This window comes from Netta rufina (genome assembly GCF_964035555.1).
Source record: "Netta rufina genome assembly, chromosome: 8".
Lineage (NCBI taxonomy): Eukaryota > Metazoa > Chordata > Aves > Anseriformes > Anatidae > Netta > Netta rufina.
The window spans coordinates 257039-277749 of record NC_140131.1 but is presented as its reverse complement, the minus strand read 5'-3'; the positions used below and the strand labels follow the sequence as shown (position 1 = coordinate 277749).

At 42.3% G+C, this 20711-nt stretch overlaps 3 protein-coding genes across 4 annotated transcripts in view; 1 reads left to right on the top strand and 2 right to left on the bottom strand.

Moving 5' to 3' along the window:
• Positions 1 to 1887, bottom strand: part of ERICH3 (glutamate rich 3) — a gene marked incomplete at both ends in the record, with an annotated part of 34788 nt that extends 32901 nt beyond the window's left edge. The window contains 2 exons of the mRNA XM_084291132.1: positions 1314 to 1558; positions 1744 to 1887. Coding sequence (XP_084147258.1) covers positions 1314 to 1558; positions 1744 to 1887 — 389 coding nt within the window. The remainder of the gene's footprint in view (positions 1 to 1313; positions 1559 to 1743) is intronic.
• A 2068-nt stretch (positions 1888 to 3955) lies between these two features.
• Positions 3956 to 11495, bottom strand: CRYZ (crystallin zeta). 2 transcript variants are annotated; one of them, XM_084290717.1, is made up of 9 exons: positions 11375 to 11495; positions 10105 to 10229; positions 9591 to 9743; positions 7910 to 8073; positions 7034 to 7085; positions 5467 to 5616; positions 4944 to 5045; positions 4753 to 4848; positions 3956 to 4472 (listed from the first exon to the last, which is right to left on the bottom strand). In XM_084290717.1, the coding sequence occupies exons 2-9, from the start codon at positions 10219 to 10221 to the stop codon at positions 4311 to 4313; spliced, it is 996 nt and encodes a 331-aa protein (XP_084146843.1). In that variant the 5' UTR covers positions 10222 to 10229; positions 11375 to 11495; the 3' UTR covers positions 3956 to 4310. The 2 variants fall into 2 exon arrangements, with proteins under 2 accessions (XP_084146843.1, XP_084146844.1); XM_084290718.1 differs by lacking the exon at positions 4753 to 4848.
• Positions 11496 to 11641: 146 nt separating this feature from the next.
• On the top strand, positions 11642 to 20239 carry TYW3 (tRNA-yW synthesizing protein 3 homolog). The gene is made up of 6 exons (XM_084291492.1): positions 11642 to 12006; positions 12126 to 12209; positions 16757 to 16855; positions 17705 to 17776; positions 18073 to 18206; positions 19039 to 20239. Exons 1-6 carry the CDS (start codon positions 11833 to 11835, stop codon positions 19259 to 19261), a joined length of 786 nt encoding a protein of 261 aa, XP_084147618.1. The 5' UTR covers positions 11642 to 11832; the 3' UTR covers positions 19262 to 20239.
• The last annotated feature ends 472 nt before the right edge of the window (positions 20240 to 20711 follow it).

The following is a 20711-nucleotide window of genomic DNA, read 5'->3' as shown; positions in this document are numbered from 1 at the left end:
GTGACCTGGCTTGGTCTCACTGCGCACCGGGGACTGGACTACAAACCTCACGTGGTCTTCTCCACTGTGCATTATTTTTTGATCCTATGATTCATTTGGCAGTTGTACTAGTCTGGCATAGCTTTACGCTTTCTGTAAAGAAACTGCTCTACACCCAGCCTGTGAGGAGCACAGGGAAAACCCATGTGTTGGATGAAGTGGTTTGCTTCATCCACTTCAGCATGCTCTCTGGAAGTCACGGCTGGGCAACTTTCACGGCTTTCGGTGTCAGATGCAGACCGCAGGTATTCCTTGACATAGCTGTGGACACAACACAATCAGCCTCAGTACTGCTGTTTCCCAACAGCCGTGTTAACAACAGATGCCTTCCAGACTGCAAAAGTGCCATATGCAGCAACTAGAGTGAAACAGTATTCCAAGAAAAAGACTCTAAGTATTTTGTTAATAATTAATTAATCATATATTTTCTATACTGTTCTTTATAAAAGGGCTTTTCACACATAACAGCTTTTCCAACGGATTTTAAATACTCAAATCATGCTACAAATTCCAATCCTGAACACAACCAGACATGGAAAAGGCCACTAAAAGACTCCTGTTGTGCAATAAACTGTTGCGTGGCCTTGCCCAAGTTACATTATGATTTCTTTATTCAGAACATTGTCCACTGAAACGGAATGTCTCAAATCCAGCCGTGGATACAGAAAGCTGCAGAGGTCCTCAATCACAAATATCGAGGAGCTCACATCAGCTTGGGGAGCTCTGGAAATTCGGAAACCCCCTGAGCTGGTCAGACGAGGAGGAAGGCGCAGAGCCAGGGGCCGCTCAGGCCCCGGGATTACAGAGCTCGCCTCCACGCAGGCTGCCCGAGGTCGCTCCGAGGCATGCATCACAGCAGCCAGACTCCTCACAAGCATCCGAACCACTGCTTTGTCTACACTGCAGCGCAAGAAAATACCTTTAGGTCTTTCAGGTTGTTTGCAGTCATTGCTCTTACAAAGCTGCAAATGCACGTAATCGTTAAGAAAGCGTCGCCTACCAATGCGGACCCTTCAGGTAAGCTGTCCTGCTGCCCGAGGCAGCAGGGGAACGAGTACAACGAGTACATCTGCACGGTGACTCCTGCAACAGATCCTCGCCCGGTTCCTCGTCTCCCCCGGCAAAGCAGCCCGGCCGGGCCGCCCCAGCGCCCGCGGAAAAACCGAGGGGAGCCGGAGCACCGCGGGGCGCGGAGGGGACGGGACTCGGGCCTCGCCGCGCCGCCGCCGGGGTCCCCGCCGAGCCCCCGGCCCCGCGCCCGCCGCCCCACTCACCCCGGCCGCGGGTCGCTCATGGTGGCGCCGGGCGGCGGCGCCCAGGGGCAGCGCTCGGTGTCCGCGCGGCGCGGCCGGGCGGGGGCCTCGCGCTGCCGCCGCGTCCGCGCCGTTGCCAGGGCACGGCCACGCGGTGACGCCGCGGGGCGGGGCGGGGCGGGGCGGGGCCGCGGCTCCCCGCGGGCCGGGAGCGGGCGCTGCGGCGGTCGGGGGGCGCGGCGCTGCCCGGCCCGAGCATCCTTCCCCTGCTTCCAGGACAAACCCCGAGGTTTGTCGCACGTTGGCGAGCTCTGCGCTTGCTGGGATAAGCGAGATGCGCTCCCCCCCCACCCAGTGCTGCACCTCCTCTCTTCCCGGCGAGGCACAGCCCCCGGCAGCACCCCCGTGGAAGCCTTCCGCTGTCCTCAGGCCTTCTGGGCTTCATTTGGACTCGTCTTCTGCAAAGGAAGCGACCACCAAGAATGTCAACATCCCCCTGAGCTCTGTGTTTGCTGCCCTTCCGTCGTGTCCCGTGAGCTGACTGCACTGCACCGTGGCGCAGGAAGACGTCAGGGATGCCCGCAGGGGACCCCATGACCACAAAGCAAGGGGAACGCTGTCAGTCACTGGAAAGCCATGGGAAGAGGGTTTTGGGCACAAGATTACCAAATACCAGATGCTTTTCAGAAGAACTCCACCCTTCTCTGCTTCAGATGCACGTGCAGCAGCAGTTTGCAGGCTGCACCCACACGTCACCACAGCATGAGCCGTGCACGCCAAACCCCAGCCTTCTCTTCTGCCTGTGCAAAGGCCAGCACAGAAGTGAGCCTGTGCAACCCGCCCCCAGCCCTCGCGGCAGTGTCAAGCAGACTGCCACTGGGAACCACTGCCTCAGAAGCCCCAGCTGATGAAATTGGGACAAGTTGCTGTAGCACAAGCTGGCTGACAGGATTACTCTGCCTCACTCAGTTGCCTGCGATCCTCATCTTCTTGCTCCATCCTTTTTGCCCCCACCATGGGAGACAATATTTAAAACAAGGATTTTCCATGTTGATGGACCGTACAGATGGGGTATGGATCACATACACCTAAAAGATTAGGCAGAAATGTGACTAATGAGGGCTCTAACAAATTTAACTGCAGCAGCTGAAGAAGTTGTCTAGCAGAGATGATTGTCCCTTCACTGCTCATTAGTGTCTCTCTGACAGCAAACACAGCCTGGAACAGCCATGAACAGCTCCCACTTGCAGACCATTATGAAAGTGGGCTTGAACTAATACACAGTAGTCCTAATAGTGTAACTGAGTCATGGGCAAATTTTGGTTCCTCTAGGGAACCTGCTTTGGCAGGGAGGTTGGGCCCAATGATCTCTTGAGGTCCCTTTCAACCCCTACAATTCTGAGAAATTTGTTCCCCCCACCCTTGGCATGACAGAGGTGACAATGTCTTACACACCAGCTGAAGCCCAAAATTACTTTTGCAACAACACCAGCAATACAATTCCGGTCTCTCAAATATGCATCTCCTGCACTTAGACTGAAAGCACCCACTACAGCTTCCTTACTCCCTCCTGCATTTTGTGTTCGTTTCTATGCCATTATTTTTATTCTTTTCCAATATTAAAACACCCTTTTCCATTTGTGCAAAACTTCAAAAATGCACAAAAGATTTGTTATTCTAAATTTCTTCACAAAACAGTCTGTTATGTTTTCTTACTTTGCTATGTTACCTTTGTACAGAGAAGCCAGCAGTGTAATAGCAACAGCAGAGCTACCCTGACACCTTCTGGTGAGCAACGCCACAGCAGACACTGCTCAGGACACTTCTGCTCTGAAATTTCATCTCTTAACACTATCTATCTGTAATACAGAAACTGCACTAAGCAAGAAAGGGATAATTGTAAATCATAAACCTCTCACATAACACCCCCTGAACAAAGGTCAAGCTAAAGAGTATTTAAAAGCATACGAGTAAAAAGAGGGAGGAAAAAGGAAAAAAAGCTGAAAGAAAAAAAAATATTATTCAGTTCTTTTCTACTGCAGCTAGATATGTAGTTCCAGTTAATCAATTCTTTAAGGCCTTACTCCAAATAACACAGGTACATGACTTAACACTCTTGCCCATCAGTCACCCCTCCAGTATCAGTTTCCCCAAAATGTCCTCACCATGCTTTAGCCACACTGGGTTGAATCTCACCCTCCCTGGCAGCTGCCACCAGGGGTGTCCCTGCCAATGGGTGGGCTGTCAGTGTGCAGGCAGCTGACAGAGAGTCCGAGTCCACACCAAGAAGAGGTGGCTCCTTTTCTGTGGACTGTGCTGAGTCTGTTTAAACCAGTTAAACTGAATTTGGTGCTGTTGATGTGCTCTGCTCAGCTTATGTTTCAGGTAGTTGCTAGCACATATTATTGTCTTTAAGTTTGTACAACACTTGCATTTCTTCATTCCCTTTATCTGTGTGGTCTTACAATAGTGGTCCCCTAAGCATTAAAACAAAATGTTAAGATCTGAGGAAGAGGCTTAAAGAGACACATTGTGGGGCCGTCTCTTACCTTAATACTTTAACAATGGATTCCAAGTAAATTCTGTGACAAAGGATGAACAAAACATTAGCTAAAGAATTTACAGTCCTGGTTACATGCATATAGTAAGCTACATATATTTGTCTATCTGCTTAAAAAGCAGGATTCATTTTGCACTACTTATAGCTTCCCTGTAAAGAGGATGATCTCAAATTCCAGTTTAGATACTAGTTTCCCTATCACTAGGTTTCCATCAGAAGGCCTCACCAGCAAAGAAAAGTTATTGTTTCCACATCAGCCAAAAAAGTTACAAAAATTAAAGTACGCTCAAGTCCATTTCTTAGAAAAATAAAACAGATTAATGAATCAATATAATTAGTAAGCTAGCATTTACTGTTCCTTTCAAACCTGATCAAAAGTATACTTTATAAAATATATTCAATGAATCATATAAGCAAAGGTGCAGTTAGAACAGCTAGAAAATAAATGGAAGACGACTTTATGGAAGGAGCACCATCTTTCCTCGAGCACCACTGCTATGAATAATGTCTTCATGAGCCTTAACCACTTTCTCCAGTGGATATTCGGAGCCTACAATCGGTTTCAGCCAGCCAGCTTCTATGCCATCAAGAAGTGCTGTTGCACATTCATGCCTTTCTTCCTACATAAAACAAAAGACAGCATTTACCACAAGGTGTTTACATTTTAGAAAAGTATTAATAATTTCTGCAAGCTTTAAACCAAATTTTACAACCCGGGAATATTTTATGATGTTCTGAGATGAAATCAGAATGTAAAAGAACAAATAAACAAGTTCCTTCCAGAAAAAATATGCTTTCTTTACCCCTTTTAAAATAGACTAACTATTTCAACAGGAAATACAGAGGTACTGGAATAGGTTCAATGGAGCATTCTTTAAAATAAAAATGTTATTCTCATACCTCAGTTGCAAGAAACAGACCAACTCCTATTATGCTAGATTCTTTACTCATAGTGTCTCTTGGATTTATCTCAATGGTACCTCTACAGCCCACAACCTGTTACGATGAAGTTAAAAGATAATTTAAGATATAACTGTTGAATTGCACCGCTAAAAAAAAAAACCTCAAGTCAGTGAGTTTTATATACCTACCATCACCCTTCCTGCATAGGACAACAGATGCAAGTCAGTAGCAAGATTGATGTTGGAGAGCATTTCTATTATTATATCAACTCCTTGCATTTTCGTGTATTCCTATCCAAAATACAATAACATGTTATTAAAGTCAACTACTGCTTTGGTGCTGTTGCATATTTCATATGCTACTGATAACATATATATTACAATTTATTATTTAATTTTTAAATACAGGCTTTGTGCTAAGGCTAAGAGTTAATAATTTTAACTTTAGCAAATTTTGATAAGCTGAATTATGATAAATTATCATATTGAGATTTGCTGAAATGTGTAAGTTTTTAAATGCCATTGCCTGTGAAGAAAGCTCAGCTTTTCTGACCTGGAAAATCTTTTCTTCTTGTAGAAATGAATCAGGCAGTTCACTATTGTTCCTAAATACGTTTATTTTTAAAAGCTTCCAGAAACAACTGTTTATACATTTTTATAATGTTAATAAGAAAAATAGATGCTGCATCAGCTAGGCCTGATACAAACGTACCTTTATTTTATCAATGTAATTAGCTTCTTTGTGATTAAATACTTGGTGAGCACCATTTCTCAGAACAATATTCATGCCTTCCTCAGTTCCTGCCGTACCCAAAACCTTTAAACCACAAGCTCTGGCAATTTGACATGCTGCTATTCCCACCTGAATAAGAGGAAGAAGGAAAAAATTAAAAATGTTTTGCCTTTTCTTTCTTAATTTATCAAATATCAAAATGCCAAATTTATCAAATTTTATTTTATTTTTATTTGATAAAATAAAATATTTGATATATTTTACCAGTGACTTAGAACTTAACCATTTAAAAAGTTGACCTGATACTTTTTCATCTATAATAGGTAACTTGAAGCTTAAGGATAACCCAATAGTCTTTGGTAAATGAAAATATGTTTCTGGAGACACAGTAAAATTTTGTGTTTTGTTGCGTGGAAAAGGGTAGACTTTTTCCCAGTAGCAGATCATCAGATTTTAATTATATTAAAAACAAACAAACAAAAACAAAACAACCATGCCATCAATTAAAATGCATTACAGCCAGACTGATTATCAGTGAAAAATTCAAAAGGAGGTACATTTTTAAGAATCATTATGGAAGACAGCATGACTTTACAGAAAAGATGCAGCACAAACTATCTTTTCTCTTCAGCATGTGATTCATCCCTATATGTGTATCTCACAGCTTTTGTAAATGTTCCCATAGCAAAGGATACAATTCCACAGAAAAAACAGATTTGGACTATATGTTTCAGCAAACCAAAAATCAATGTCATTTCAAGAAAGCAAGTAAAATATGTAACTATAGAAACACTACATTTAGCTTATAGAGGAAAAAAAAAAAGAGGCTATGATGCTGAATGGCATTGCAGTATCTTAGAATGATATCAGAATTCTTCCCCATATGAGACTGTCAAAATCACCTTTTTGCTGTTTACCAAATAATTCGTAAAACTGTCAGTTCATAGCAGTTGTTTGGCTCATCAGTAGAAGCTGAACAAGAAAGTGCAGAGTATGAGAGATGAGTTAAATTCCTATGTTGTGTGACAGAGATAAAAGTTACCTTGTCATGTAAAACCAAGGAAAATTAGATGTGCAATTTAACATAGTATTCAGTCATAAATTCATGTGTTCCAGTATCTCTCCATGGGCAGGTAGCTGTTAGGTAGTAGTAAAAATATCCCAGAAATGCATAGTTGCTACATAACAGTGATTACTTCTCAGAGAACTGAAAACACCTTGTACGTATTTTAAAATTACAGCTTTCCATTATTAGATTCACCTGAAGAAGATTGATTATACAGCTTCTGGATCAACTTCCAACTGCAGCAATGTGTTTATTACGTGACTTCTTTATTAGGGGCCTTATGCAATCATTCATGCAGTTTCATAGTTGTTAGGGATAACAGGGCTTTTGCTTTAAGAAAAAAAGTATCCTAAAGTGTCTGGAAGAAAAAACTATTTTGTTAATCCATTTATTGATACAAATGTGACCGTAAATCAGACAGAAGCAGATAGAAGGACAGAAAAGAGCATTTTCTATAACCTGCCTTCTCAAAATACTTACACCCCCACTTGCACCATGCACTAAAACACTTTCTCCTGCTTTAGCATGGCCTCTGAAAGGAAACAAAAACAAACAAACAAACATGGACATTACAATTATGATACATAATCATTATATATTAGAGTGCATATACTGACATTAAATATTATCTTTTACACATAATTATTTCCAGTTTATGTTATCACTAAACAGGTATAATCAGACTCTGGAAAACAAGGAGACAAAATAAACCTTTTAATTTATGAATTCAAGTAACATACAGTTATGTCAACATGCAACTAGCAGCATGTAACAGTCTGATACTGAACCCCAATTCACAATCTTCACCTGCTAAAAAACTTAAAATAAACCACACTAGTTTTAACCGTTTGTTCTATTACACCAAACCAGACTTCCAATTCTAAGTTCTCATCTAGCTGACATGGAAGTCTGGCTTTTACTCATTATACAGTCCTACAGACAGGCCTATATAGAGAGTTTCTTTACCAGAGAGGTTCATAAAGAAAAGAGGTGATTCTGCTCTACAGCGCATTGTCAGGTTAATTAAGAATTAGAACTATTCCCATTTTTCCTCCCTAGCTAGAACACCAGTGAGCACTGAAAAAGAGTTGCACTTTTATTATGTGATACATACTGAAGAAGCCTTTCCACGTCTGTTCTCTTAAGAAGGAACACTTAACAGGAAAATACAGTCACTAGCTTCTAGGTAAATTATCTGACAATTCTCTCAGTATAACAAATATAACTTAAGTCTTTTAAACATTTTGCACTTGTTAGAGTCTCCATCCCCCCATTTTACAGGACAATGACAAACACGGGATTCAGTATTTTAAATGTTCAAAAGTAAAATGCAGAAGCTTAGATTTGGCAACTTACTTTTGGAAAAGAGCACGATAAGCAGTGAAGTAGGGTATTCCAATTGCTGCTCCTTGTCTGAAGTCCAATTTATCCGACAAAGGAAAGACTCGATTAGCTGCAGCAAGTGCATAATCTGCATAACCTCCAGAGATCGTATCAATGCTAAAAACCTTGTCTCCTTTCTAGAAAGCAGGAAAAGGAAATAGAGAAATTAATAATTTGTCTTACTTCCTTTTGTAATAAACATTAAGAACTAGCTCAGTCTATTTCTAACAGCTCTCCCATTAAAAATGAACTGTTATCTTTGCCACAGAGAAGATTTTTAGAAATGCTAATGCATACAATCAACGTAACAGCAACCATATAATTTCATATACTTAAAGTGTCATAATTACTGCTCTACAGTGCTCTACAGTGTAACACACAAACCTACTGTCTCATTAATATTAAACTTAATAAATTTGACCATCAAAGAATTCATTCACAGATTTCAAGTGAAAAAAAAAAAGTTTTACAAACACAGAAGAAAGGTTTCTTAATTATTTTTGTTTAAACATGGAGAAAAGACACACAATATACCCTAAAGTAAGTAAATACTGCAGCTGTTCTTCAGCAGCGAATACTCAAGCCATCAATTCACTAGGTTACGCAGGAAACAGACCACCTAGCACTGTACTTTACAGGTGTGCTTAGGTGCTTCATTCCTGCTGGTGGACTGGAATGCCAGCTGCTCGGGTCCGGGTACGTATCCCACTCAGTATGTATCTGCTCGCAGAACAACATCATCACCCATTAAATTTCACAGTTAATTAGGTCTGATTTTTCTACTATTTATGTGTCGACTGCCGTAAGTACACAGCATGCAGACTACTCTCTTTCATTCAAGCAACAAGCATCATGATTTCCACAAGGAACAAAAAGCTAACATAGCAGATACAGCAAGCTACTGATAAGAAAATATGAATAAACATGATTCTTCCCCCTGAATAACCAAATCTCTCACCTCTCCCACAACAGTTACACAAATGTGAAGTTGGGAAATTCCAAAATGATTTTTACAGTAATTTATACATTTGTCTGAGACCAACAGTCTATAGTAACTTGAAAGGAAGAACAGATGTAAAAACTATGTAAATTTCATGGGTATCTTTTAGCAAAATGATAATTGCCTTCTTTTTTTCCAAAATATCCTCCCCTCTAAGAAAACCTAAGTAAAATTACTAGACTGTATTTGACCTGTCTTAACAACAAATATTTAATTTATGCTTTTTTTTTTTTTTGGTCAGCAAAATAAGAGCTATTTTCATTTCCCCGAAAGCCATACAGAATTATTTCAGTTCTGCATGGAATTACCAAATAATAATTTCAAATATATCTGTGATGCCATAAAAGTACTTCTGAACCACAACTTCTGTACACTTGATATCATTGCTTTAAGCAGACAAACTGAACTGCCTTGTCCAAGACCTTGTAACACTTGGAGGTTCATAGCAGCCTAAAAAACTTCCCCACAATTCAGTCTGCAGACTCTGCATTGCCAGTATGATCCTGCTGCAAGCTTTTGCCAGTCTATGAAAATGATTTTCTCCCTCCAAAATAGATTAAATTATTATAAGCAGCAAAACAGTAACAGTAGTACAGCAATCACACAAAGAGGATTCAGTACACAGTAATGAATTAAAAGCCACCATATAAATACCTTGAACGTTGTCACATGTTCCCCAACACTTTCAATCACACCAGAAACATCTGTGCCAGGAGTATAAGGTAAAGCTGGTTTTCTAGCGTAATTCCCGGAACGAATATATGTCTCAACAGGATTCACCCCACAGGCATGGACTTTAATTAATACCTAAAAGAAAGCAAGTTTGTTAAACAATAATTGAAAAGGTTTAAAGTTTAGAATTCACAGCAGAGTATCATAGCATCACAGCATTTTAACTAAACTCTTACAGTCAGCACAAAAAAAACAACGTTGAACTGAACTAAACCAGCGCTGAACTAAAGTTATATTCAGGTAATCCTTTATGTGGAATGTGTACAACAGTACATAGAACAGTTTAAAAAACAAACATCTGTTAAATATGATGTCTCGGCCAGTATGAACAAGCTGATTGACAAGTACAAACTGAGGATGAAAAGTGTTGCTTTGCACACTTCATTGTTCACACTCTGTTCTCTGTGTAGCTATTCAGGCCATACAACTCACATACCTGATTTTCTTTTGGGACAGGAATTAAAACATCTGACTGGAGTTTAAGTACTTCAGGGCCACCAAATTCAAACACTCTGACAGCTCTCATTACATTTCTTGTGGTTGCCATAGCCATCAGAATACCTGGAAAAAAGACAGAAAACAACCTCCTCTCAAGTAACTGATTAAAACAAGCCTCACTTCTGATTTAAATTTTGTTTAAAAAAAAAAGTCTCCCCAAAAGGCAGAAAAATAACCCCACCATTTGCAGGACTTCATGGGTATTAAGAGTTATATGGAAATAATTTATCCATAGAAGTATTCCTACAACAGCTCCTGTAAACATTGCACTGGCTATACCGTATGCAGTGATGCGTGTTACCTTGGGGAAAAGCACTGCCCACGTACTATTACCTTCTAGCACAATAAACCTTGAGTTGCTGAAGAAAAGCCTGTTGCACACCAGCTGACTGGCTAATCTAACCAAGTAGCACTGCAGTCCCTGCTTCGCTTACTATCAAACTCGTGCAAAAACGAAAAAAAAAAAAAAAAAGTAAAGAAAAAAAAAACAGCTTTCAAAACTAAAAGATACCATAGGATATTAAAATAAGTCAGGAAAAAATAAAGTACAGATTGCAGTTCATAATGTCAGCTGGGTTTGGATTTAGCCACTGCAGCTGTATGCAGCAGAGACGGTGGCTCACAGCCCCGCGCGTTGATGTCAGCGATGACAATTTATCAACACGTCAAGCTGGGACTACCCCAATGCACCCTTTCGTAAGGTATTAACTAACGCCACAAGTGGAGTACTTCTGCCGCAGGAAAAGTTGTATGGACCTCCTTCAGCAACATGACCCGTTCAGACGGGATCGTTACTGGGCACAGCAAATCCACGGGACTGCAAAGAGCCGTACGCGGCGCTGCAGGAGCCCTGCGGGCCGTGCTCTGGCTCGGCCCTGGCCGCGGACGCTGTGTCTGTGTGTAGCGAGCCGCGGGCTTTGCGGCCGCAGGCAGGCTGCGCTTGGAAACGTGCCCGACTTCAACGCTGCTCTCCGCGCCTAACGCGGACTGCACGGCTGCCGATGCTCGGTTCCTGCTGGAGCCGGGAGGCCCGGCCAACCGCAGCCTGCCGCGGGGAGGCGGCAACAACCCCCCCCCCCCGCCGTGCGCCGCTGCCGTGAGCACCGGTCACCGGCCGCACCGCACGCCTGGCCCGGGGGCACGGAACGGCGCGGGGGACACGGAACGGCCCGGGGGGCACGGCCCGGGGGGCGCGGCGCGGCACCCACCCTGCAGCGCCGCGGGACGGAGAGGAGCCGGGCCCGGCTTCTCCGGCGGGTGGGCCCCGAGCCGCTATGGCCCGGCTCTGCGACAGCCCCGGCTCTGGGCCGCGGCCCCGCCCCCGCGGCCCCGCCCCATCAAGCCCCGCCCCATCAGGCCCCGCCCCTCCGCCATGCCCCGGCTCCACCTGCGCGCTCTGCGCGGCCTGCGCCGCCCGCCCCGGCCGCCGCCCGGTCCCGCCCCGCTTCCCGGGGTACAGCGGAGGCCCGGGGACAAGCGCCGGCCCCCCCCGCCGGCCGCGTACCTCCGCCGGCCCCGTCCCGCGGCGGAAGGCCGGCCCCAGCTGCACGGCGGCGGGGCGCGGCCGGGGGCGGGCGCTGCGGGCCTCGCGGGCCCCGCCCTCACGCGAGGGAGGGAGGTTTGGGCCTCGCGGGCCCCCGTCGGCCGCCGCGCCCCGCCCCGCGCCATGGCGGCCTTCGGGCGGTGGAAGGCGCAGCGCCTGGCGCGCGCGGACGCCAGCCGTAAGGGCGCCCTGGACGAGCGCGCGGCGCCCGTGGTGCGGCTGCTGAACGCGCGGGCGCGGTTCTGCACCACCAGCTCCTGCGCGGGCCGCCTGGTGCTGGCGCAGGGCGGCGCCGCGGTGAGCGCACGGCGGGGCGGGGCGGGGCCGGTCCCGGGGGGCTGCCGGGGAGGGAGCGGGGCCGGGCGGGGCGGGAGCCGCGCCCCGGGAGCCCGCCCGTGAGCTGCTGTCCCCGGCAGGAGGACGCCGAGCGCCGCGGGGCGCCGAAGAAGGGCTGCGTGTGGTTGCTGGTGACGCACGAGCCGTGCCGCCGCGACGAGCTGGTGAGCGGGGCGGGGCGGGGCGGGCTGGGGCGGGGCGGGGCGGGGCGGGGCGGGCTCCAGCCGCGCCGTCTGCGCGCACCGGGGCTGTAGGCGCGCAGCGAGCGTTCCCTGAGGCGCTGCGGGGCCTGCGGCAGCAGCAGGCCGTCCCTCGGGGGGGAGTTCGCAGCAGGGATATTTCTTTCCAAACAACTCCCTGTGTTCAGAATAAGCATGATTGGTTTTTGTTGTTTTGTTTTGTTTGTTTGTTTGTTTTCCGTTGTAGTAGGTATTCTTCCTTTCCTGAAAGGCTCCTGTCAGAGTAACTGTGTTTTTCATCTATTCTTTGTTTTTCCTGCTGCTTGGGTTGCCAGCGAGGTATCAACTGGAGATTAATTCTGGTTTAAATGCCTTTACCTCCAACAGCAAAATAAAACTGATTTTTGTAGGATACTTGCTGGTATTTTTACAATGATGACTGAGTCGTTAACAGCCAAGGCTGGGCTAAAACAGAGTAGCGTGTGCCTTGGTAATACCAAATTGCCTCAGGAAAATAGGCATTTGCCTAACACAAGTTCCGGGGCACCATCTGAGATGATGCTTGCTCCACAGGTGCAGGATGATGTGGCCTTCGTCCTGTTCTCCACCAGTCAGAGCCTGAAACGCGTGTTGCAGCAGTAACTGTAAAGTGGGTTACCGAATGGGTCGGTTCTGGTTAACAAATGTTTCTTTAATGGAAGTGATCAACTTCCATAACCTGTGGCTATTTCTGCTTCATTGTTTTGGTCAGCAGTTTAAGAAGCGACCAAAATTAATTCCTTTGCTTACAGTAAAGGCAGACATGTTTAGGTTAGCATGCCGGTGAGTGAGTGTGTTCATCTCATATGTAGTAACTTCTTCATTAAAAACGGTCTTGAGCCCTGCTTGCTGTGAGAACAGCCTTCATTTACAAGCAGACACTTGAAAATAGTGTAACAATGAATCTCTTACACAGCATTTTGAATTGTGTCTTAAAATCCCCTGAAATATATATATTTTTTTTCTTTCAAAATACTGTACCTTCTATGTGCATGTCTTTCCATGGTCTGTCCCAGAACTGAAGCAGTTACAAGGTCCCAAATTCCTTCTCTCAAATCACAGCTTGCTCTGCCATATGTATACATTTGCACACATTCATATAAAAAAATTCTTCCAAATATTCTTTACTGGTATTTGTTTTAGCAGAACAGAACTTGCTGCTACTTCCATCAGTAGATTTCAGGCTGAGTAGGACACAGTAGGATGTTGCTATTGACTCCTGTGAGAGGAAATACTCTGATCTTTCCCATTCCTTTAGCAAGTAAAATGGATTTTTCTTAATGCATGAATTGTAAGAAAAATGTCTGAATAATTTTTAAACACCTTTGATAAAGGTTTGCCAGTCCGATATTTAGGAAATGAGAAGGGAAATCAGAATCATATACTCTGATTTGCTTTTCTGCTTTCAAAGTATTTCACTTCACCATGTATGTTAATGAGCATGAGATGTTTATTTTATTTTTATCCCAGTATCCTCCCAGCACTTAGAGAAAAAGCATTATGTATTATTAAGGAGCTCTTCACAAGGTTATTGACGTGACGCAAGCATAATCTCAGAATTACACAGGTGACATAAAACTGGTGTATTTCTTTTCCTTCACAATTTACTGGTGTGAGTTTCAACCACCTTCAGCTTCGGATTTCTGGATGTGTGTACAGCAAAACTGGGGTAGCCAGCATTTAGTACTTCAGGATATGCGCACGCAGAGTGTTCAGTTCTACCAGGCCCTATGCATACATAGTTTAATCCACCCGTAGGTATGGGTAGACCTATAAAGTATGTCTTCAGCTGCTGTTTGTTGCTGACAAACCTTTCACAAAAGTGTTAGTACGGGATACCTTACAAGTACTTGACTGTGAGTGTAAGGTTTCTCACGAGTGCATCATTGCTCATCCCTGTCTCATGAGTAGGTTTTGCCAAATGCAGGGGGCTACACGCTGCTCTTGTCAGACGGTATCACACCTGGGCTAGGAGCCATACAACATGGAAGTGAAAGTGTTTGCTGCAACACAGACATTTGCCCTTCCTGAAATAGGGGCTGTTTTCTGTGTTAGTAAATGTGCTGCCATGGTTTCATTAAACGATACCAGTCATTTTCTGCTTCCTATCTCTATCAATTGGTCTTGTGGTCTAAAGAGAGGGATTTTCATTCTTGTGAGCTTTCTTACTCACCAGAGACAAATACTTTCTGTCATTTCATGGTAGCAGTTAAACTTTGACTATTTAGACACTGGGTTGGAACCAGATGATCTTCAAGGTCCCTTCCAATGCAGACAACTCTATGATTCTGTAACATGAGGTACCTACTCTTGTTCCCAATAGGTATTTTCCCATGCACTTAACTGGGAGCAAGTCTGGGCCTCAAGGTTTGTGGAATTAATAGGGAACTACTGAAAGTAATTTCTTATTAATTTGAGTTTACAGAAACTTAATTGATTTAGAAGCAATAAGATGATGATTTAAAAAAAAAAAAAAATTACCAAAAATGTTTTGTTCCATTAGTAAGCTTTTTGATGAAATAAGTATTGTAAGACAGCTTTGAGGTGGTGCTAACAAACATTGATAATTTCAGCCAATAGGGCTTTTGTAGCTATTTGTATTCTCACTGAAAAGCTACCTCTAAAGTATCTGCTAAATTAATTAGCTTTTGCAGGGAAACAGAAACCCTTAAAAACACCCTCACTGGAATCACACACGCTGCTCACAGGTAATAATGCGTTCTCTGTTATAATGCTTGCGGCAGAGACAAGGCTGTCTAGCTTGGCTTCCAACCACAGTACATGCCAATCATTTTGCTGAAGCAGGACACTGTCGCTCAGATGGTCAGAACTGAGTTTCAAACAAGGGAAAAAACTCTGAAAAGGCAATGAACGTGTTGATGGCAGGTCCTGGCCTGGGTTAAGCCACACGAATGCCGGCTGCTGCATGTTGGTACCCCTGCTGACACCAGCACAGCCCAGGCAGACGTGACACGGCGCAGGGGCCTCAGGGTGCACACAGCCGCCCTGTGCAGGGCCCTGCAGGGGAGCTGCACTGACTCTGCGTAGCCTTCTGGATAAGGAAGCTTTTTCACCACGTTAGCACACTCTCAAGCAGGGCATGTTCACCTCAGTGGAGCGCTGTGTCAACACAACTGGTTTCCAGGTCCAAGCAAACACTAAGTAAGTTAGCTTAGGTATTTCTGTACAACGCTGCATTATGCACTGTTGGTCATTTCTGTTTCTCATCAGCTTTAGCACAGCCGTGGTTACTTGGCATTTCTTAAAATCTGGCACATAAATTAGACATTCAGGAAGACCTGCTTTCAACTCAAAATAAGAACATTTACAGATGGGATGATGCATAAATATATTTACATATTTTGCAATGCTTAAATGAAAAATGTGTTACTTCAGCAATTTTATGTCATCGTGCCTTAAAAAGTATGTGAATTTGATTATTTCCTGAAGATTTTATTGAATATTTTTGTCTTACAGAAAAGATGAGAGGCTAGATGAAACAAAAAATACAGGAAAGTCACTGAAACTTCTCAGGTTAATGTAGCAAGCTTTTTAGCACTGCAAATTAAAGGAAGTGAAGGTGAACAAGAACCCGAAATACAAGCAATACTTAGGATTAAATCATAAAATGGAGTAAGTAATACAACTGCATCAAAGCAGATCATCTGAATGGAAAAAAAAAAAAAAAAAAGCCGTATCAACCATTAAAGGTTGTTCTACATAACGATAGCATTGAAAAGTAGAGAAATTGTACTAATATGACATACAGAATGTCATAGAGTTTTCTCCACACTTGCAAACCCAGAAAAAAAATGTTACTAGCATCTCATTCTGCTACTGGAACTTAGGTCTTAAGGTAACTTCTTGAATTGTGTAATTAAGGTTTTTTTTTTTTTTTTTTTTTTTTGTCTTGTTTGTTTATATCTCTAATTTCAGCCCCTGAATTGTGTTTCTTTAACTCTTACACTGTAGGCTATGCATTGTTGTTTAAATTAGGATTAAAATGTGATCAAATATGTTAGGCCATATATTCAATTGGCTGATGCTCAGAAAGTTTTCTGAAGTTGAGAAATATATTTCAGAAAGTAAATGTGGTTGTTGGTAAAGAACAGCGTAACAAAACAAACACCTGACTTCTCAGGTTTCATCTGATTGCAGTTAAACAGTCCTCTTCCCATACTGTAGTGACTGCATCAATTCACTTGAATATACAAAGAAATAAACAGGGAAGCACGTTAAAGTTTTTGAAGTCTTACCTTACCATGAATTTCTGTTGAACCTAATCAATTTAGCAAACAAAATCGTGGAAATCTGTGGAGTTTTTGTGCATTATGAGCAATGAAAAATTGGAAGCAGCTGAAAGAACATGATAGCTTGGATCTCATTTGCTATGTTTTTAATGTTTGCTTCATATGCTAACTATTATTTTAGTTGTTTTGGTACTAACAATACATATTTACAGTATTAATGTAAATTCTTCATGTATTTTTCAGATGACAGCACTAGAAAAAGCCACTGGTGATGTTGTGTTCAAGTTTGAACCATTTGTTCTTCATGTGCTTTGTCGAGAGCTGCAAGATGCACAGCTTCTGGTAAAATTACATCAAGTAACAATGTAATGTTGTTGGTCTGTTATATTCCTTGCTAGAAAAGTAAAAGTATTGGCTCTTGAGTAAGTTTTAGCACTTGAAAATAGTCCCAGATGTGCTATATGTTTAACAACTGTGGTATTACAAGCTGATGAAGAAAACAGCTTTAAACTTAGGAGAGATCTTGCTGTACTTTTTAGAAAACAAAATTACTTAACTACAGTTTAATCTTCTTCTTTGAAGCAGGTTGGCTTGTAAAAATAAATAAATAAATAAAGCAGTGAGCCTAGATCATTTTTGCTGGCTGAAATTGACTTTTTTTTTTAAAATGTTGTTTTGCTACTGGCCAAGCCATTTGGCTCCAGCATTTCAACTAGTTGAGTAGCACCTTTGTCTTCTGCTTTTTCAGTGTGACTCTGGAGAGCAATGCATGATGGTTTTATTCCTTCATTAATGGAGAAGAGAGTTGATTAGGTTCTTTTAAAGTACTGCTGCAGTTTTAACTATGAAAGTGTTGTATGATTGTCTGTATGGTTACCAGCTCTTAAAGATGCAATAGTAAAGTGCCAGGAGAGATGTCAATGGCCCATCTGGATTAATGGTTTAGGATTAGACAATCAATTGGCTGTAGTTCTTTTGAAAACCATCCATAAAAATTTGTGGCACTTTGTGGGTTTGATCTTAAAGCCATCTCAATGTAACTATTACTGCATTAATTCAGGGAAATGGTGTTTTGAATAAATTCATTTTTTTTTCCCCCCAAAACGGAGTTTATAAATCACGTTGCATTCCTAGTTATTTCTTGCTGTGAAAGTGTATATGACATGTTAACGACATTTATTTGTGCTGCAGCATTCAGTGGCTATTGATTCTGGGTTTAAGAACTCTGGTATTACCGTTGGCAGAGGAGGAAAAATTATGATGGTAAGGACTTACTGCCTTAGCTGTAAAGAATATAAAAAATATTTCATTAATACTAACCTCAAATATTTACAATTTAGACTGTGTCTCTTAATGTGAAGCACAGCTATGAAAGAGAAAGCTGTTGCGAAGAAATAACATCGTTTTATTTGACAGCAAACTAACTGTGTGGATAAGTTTAGGGGTTTTGTTTGGTTGTTTTGTTTTGTTCTCCTGTGATGAATTGCCCATATTGCTTACATAACCTTCAAAAAAAAAAAAAAAGTATTCTAGAGAAATCCTTCTCTGTGTGTTTTTAGGCTGTCCGGAGTACTCACTGCTTAGAAGTTCCATTGAGCCACATGGGGAAGTTGATGGTCTCTGAAGAATATATCGAGTTTCTTATACACGTGGCTAATCGGAAAATGGAAGAAAACACAAGGAGGATTGACAGGTTTGTTAGATAATACTAATCCTATTCATGACATCTAATTCCAAAAGTGAAAAATGCATTAAGGGTGTTATTTAAGGGGGGGAAAAATAAACAAACATACCCCAGATGTCTAAATTACAATTTCTTTTTTTTTTTTTAGCTCAGAAGACTATAAACTATTGAAGCAAAAAACCTATAAGCAAAGAGTTTGCAGACTGTGTATTACTGAGTAGAATTTGTTTTTTTTTTTTTCCTAATGATTACAGCAGCATTTGTTGTTCTAACTCAGTAACTGTTTCAGAAGTATTCAGAATGCAATGCACACTTTAATCCACTAAATGTTTTGTATAGTTTCCAAAACCAGTGTGCTTCATGAAGGTGCTAGAAGGCTACACTCTAGGGGGTCTATATGTTTATTTCCAGACGAGGAACAGAATAAGCAGAAGAGCCAAAGAGCACGAAGATCAAATGCTGAGGAGACACCTATATATACTAAGACCAATTTATTTTTATATGTCCATATGGTCATCAGTGCCATCATTCATCAGATATGTGACCTGATAACATTTATGTTTTCTGTAAGATTAATTGGATCTTAATGGGACATGAATGTAATCACTAATAGGCTTCTAATATTTGTAGCATTGTGGCATCACAGAGCAAAGTGGCATGACATACACAAGGACACATGCTTGTATTTCTAATTTTTCTTCCAGAACTGGCTAGACCATTTCAACATTAGTAAGGATTTTCTTAATATGTTTTGATTGCATTCCAAAAGCATTCATTTCTCAGAGTAGTTTTGCAGATTCTGAGCAAACCAACAAAAATAACTACATGCTTGTCTTTCTAGATTCTACAAATGCTTACAGTTAGCTTTGGAGGCTGATGTCAGTGCAAACAATTTGCATTCTGAGGAGACGGAGAAGTATCACTCAGTGTACGTTCACAGAAGAAAGAGAGAGACCATTCAAGAACAAGATGTACACACCTCTCCAAAGGATCATAGTGAAGAATTAGAGCCTGAGGATGATCCAGAAAGTAACCTTGGTATTTTTGGTGAAATCATGATATAGACTAAGGCATTTGAAAGCAAATGACAAACTGGATGATAGTTGTAATGTTCTTTATAAGATACTGAAATTGCTCTAGGTAGTAACACTCCTATGGACACTACCAGAAAGAAAATTAATTAAACAGAATTGTGGACAGATCTAATGCCATAGAAGCACAGGAAACAAAACCTCATTTTTTTTTTGTTGTTGTTAACAGCACTGTTGAATTAACATTCTCTTACTGTGTCAGTTATCACAGAAGTGACTGGTTTGCTATAGCCTTTGGCCCTGTTCTTTGTAGAAGCATTTCCCTTTCAATTGCTGGGTTTAGGCCTGCTAATTTTTATTTTTTTTTTTTTCCTGAGGAGAGACTCTAAAAACTGTGTTGTTATCCTTGAAAGTTTTTAGACCCAGTAGGAACTCAGAAAAGTGTGCAGCAATGTAGATGGCTCTTTCAGAAAACACAGCCACTCATTAGTCAGCTGCAGTACAGTACCTGGTCTGGAGGTTAGTACAGGAAAGAAAAACTTAAGTATGGCTGCATGCAGACTTCAGCCTGGTGCCTCCAGGATCCTGTCCTAACTATTGCACTGAGCAGCAAGGTTGGCACTGTTTTCCTGCACTTTACTGTTTCAAGCTCTAGCCCCACTGCTTTAATGTGTTCTGCTTCCCTTGGCCAGCAGCTATTGAGTGTTACTTTTCTTTTAGCCAACTCCGTAAACTGTTATTTCATTAGCTCACTTAGATACATTTCTATCTGGTCAGCACCCAGCATCAGTCCAAACTGTTGGCCAAAAAGTCAACCAAGTGTATGCGAACAGGCTTTCTTAGCAGGGTATAAAATATTAACGTGCCTTAAATGTTACAGATGTTTGCACCATTTAATCTGTATATATTCCTGTATTGTCCCTCTGAAAAAGTCAGTGCATGCTGGAGTTTATTTTGCAGAAAAATGATGAATTTGTAAATGTTAGCAACAATGAATTCCAAGCCATTATTTTTATGACTGAGTGGTTACTAACAAAGCCTCACAGGACCCTGACTGAAGGAAATGGTTTATTTGGTACAGTTAGGTGGTTGTCATTGTTTCCATTACATAAACCTACATCTTGGGGACACTTTAATTCCACTGTAAAAAATTTGGCATGCAAGGTAGCAGTCAAAAGGAAAACTGAGGGCTTTAAATAGATTCTGAAAGACTGGTTAGACTGTGTCTGCAGTAGCAGGGTCTCCAAAACAAAACAAACAAAAAAAAGCTCATGCCTTTTGTGGAGTTTGTTAGCTTTGTGAACTTACACGCTGAGCACTTTGACAAGGGCATGTGCATCCGTTTGGAGCATGGGAAAGCAAGAGACCAAGATGTCTTTGTGGAGAAACTGTTGTCAGTCACGTGAATGGAAAGGGCCTGTGCTTGATGCTGACCTTAGCTGTTGGCTACCTGCAGAGAATGAGCAATTAGAGACAGGCCTAT

What these genes read in the sequence shown, in the direction of transcription:
- CRYZ (XM_084290717.1), bottom strand. Translation starts at nt 10,221, where the DNA reads ATGGCTATGGCAACCACAAGAAATGTAATGAGAGCTGTCAGAGTGTTT. An exon ending in TATCGTGCTCTTTTCCAAAA is followed by an intron (nt 7,086 to 7,909) that starts GTAAGTTGCCAA and finishes GTTTCCTTTCAG; the next exon opens with AGGCCATGCTAAAGCAGGAG. An exon ending in TGCATGGTGCAAGTGGGGGT is followed by an intron (nt 5,617 to 7,033) that starts GTAAGTATTTTG and finishes CCTCTTATTCAG; the next exon opens with GTGGGAATAGCAGCATGTCA.
- TYW3 (XM_084291492.1), top strand. Translation starts at nt 11,833, where the DNA reads ATGGCGGCCTTCGGGCGGTGGAAGGCGCAGCGCCTGGCGCGCGCGGAC. An exon ending in TGCAAGATGCACAGCTTCTG is followed by an intron (nt 16,856 to 17,704) that starts GTAAAATTACAT and finishes TTTGTGCTGCAG; the next exon opens with CATTCAGTGGCTATTGATTC. An exon ending in AACACAAGGAGGATTGACAG is followed by an intron (nt 18,207 to 19,038) that starts GTTTGTTAGATA and finishes TTGTCTTTCTAG; the next exon opens with ATTCTACAAATGCTTACAGT.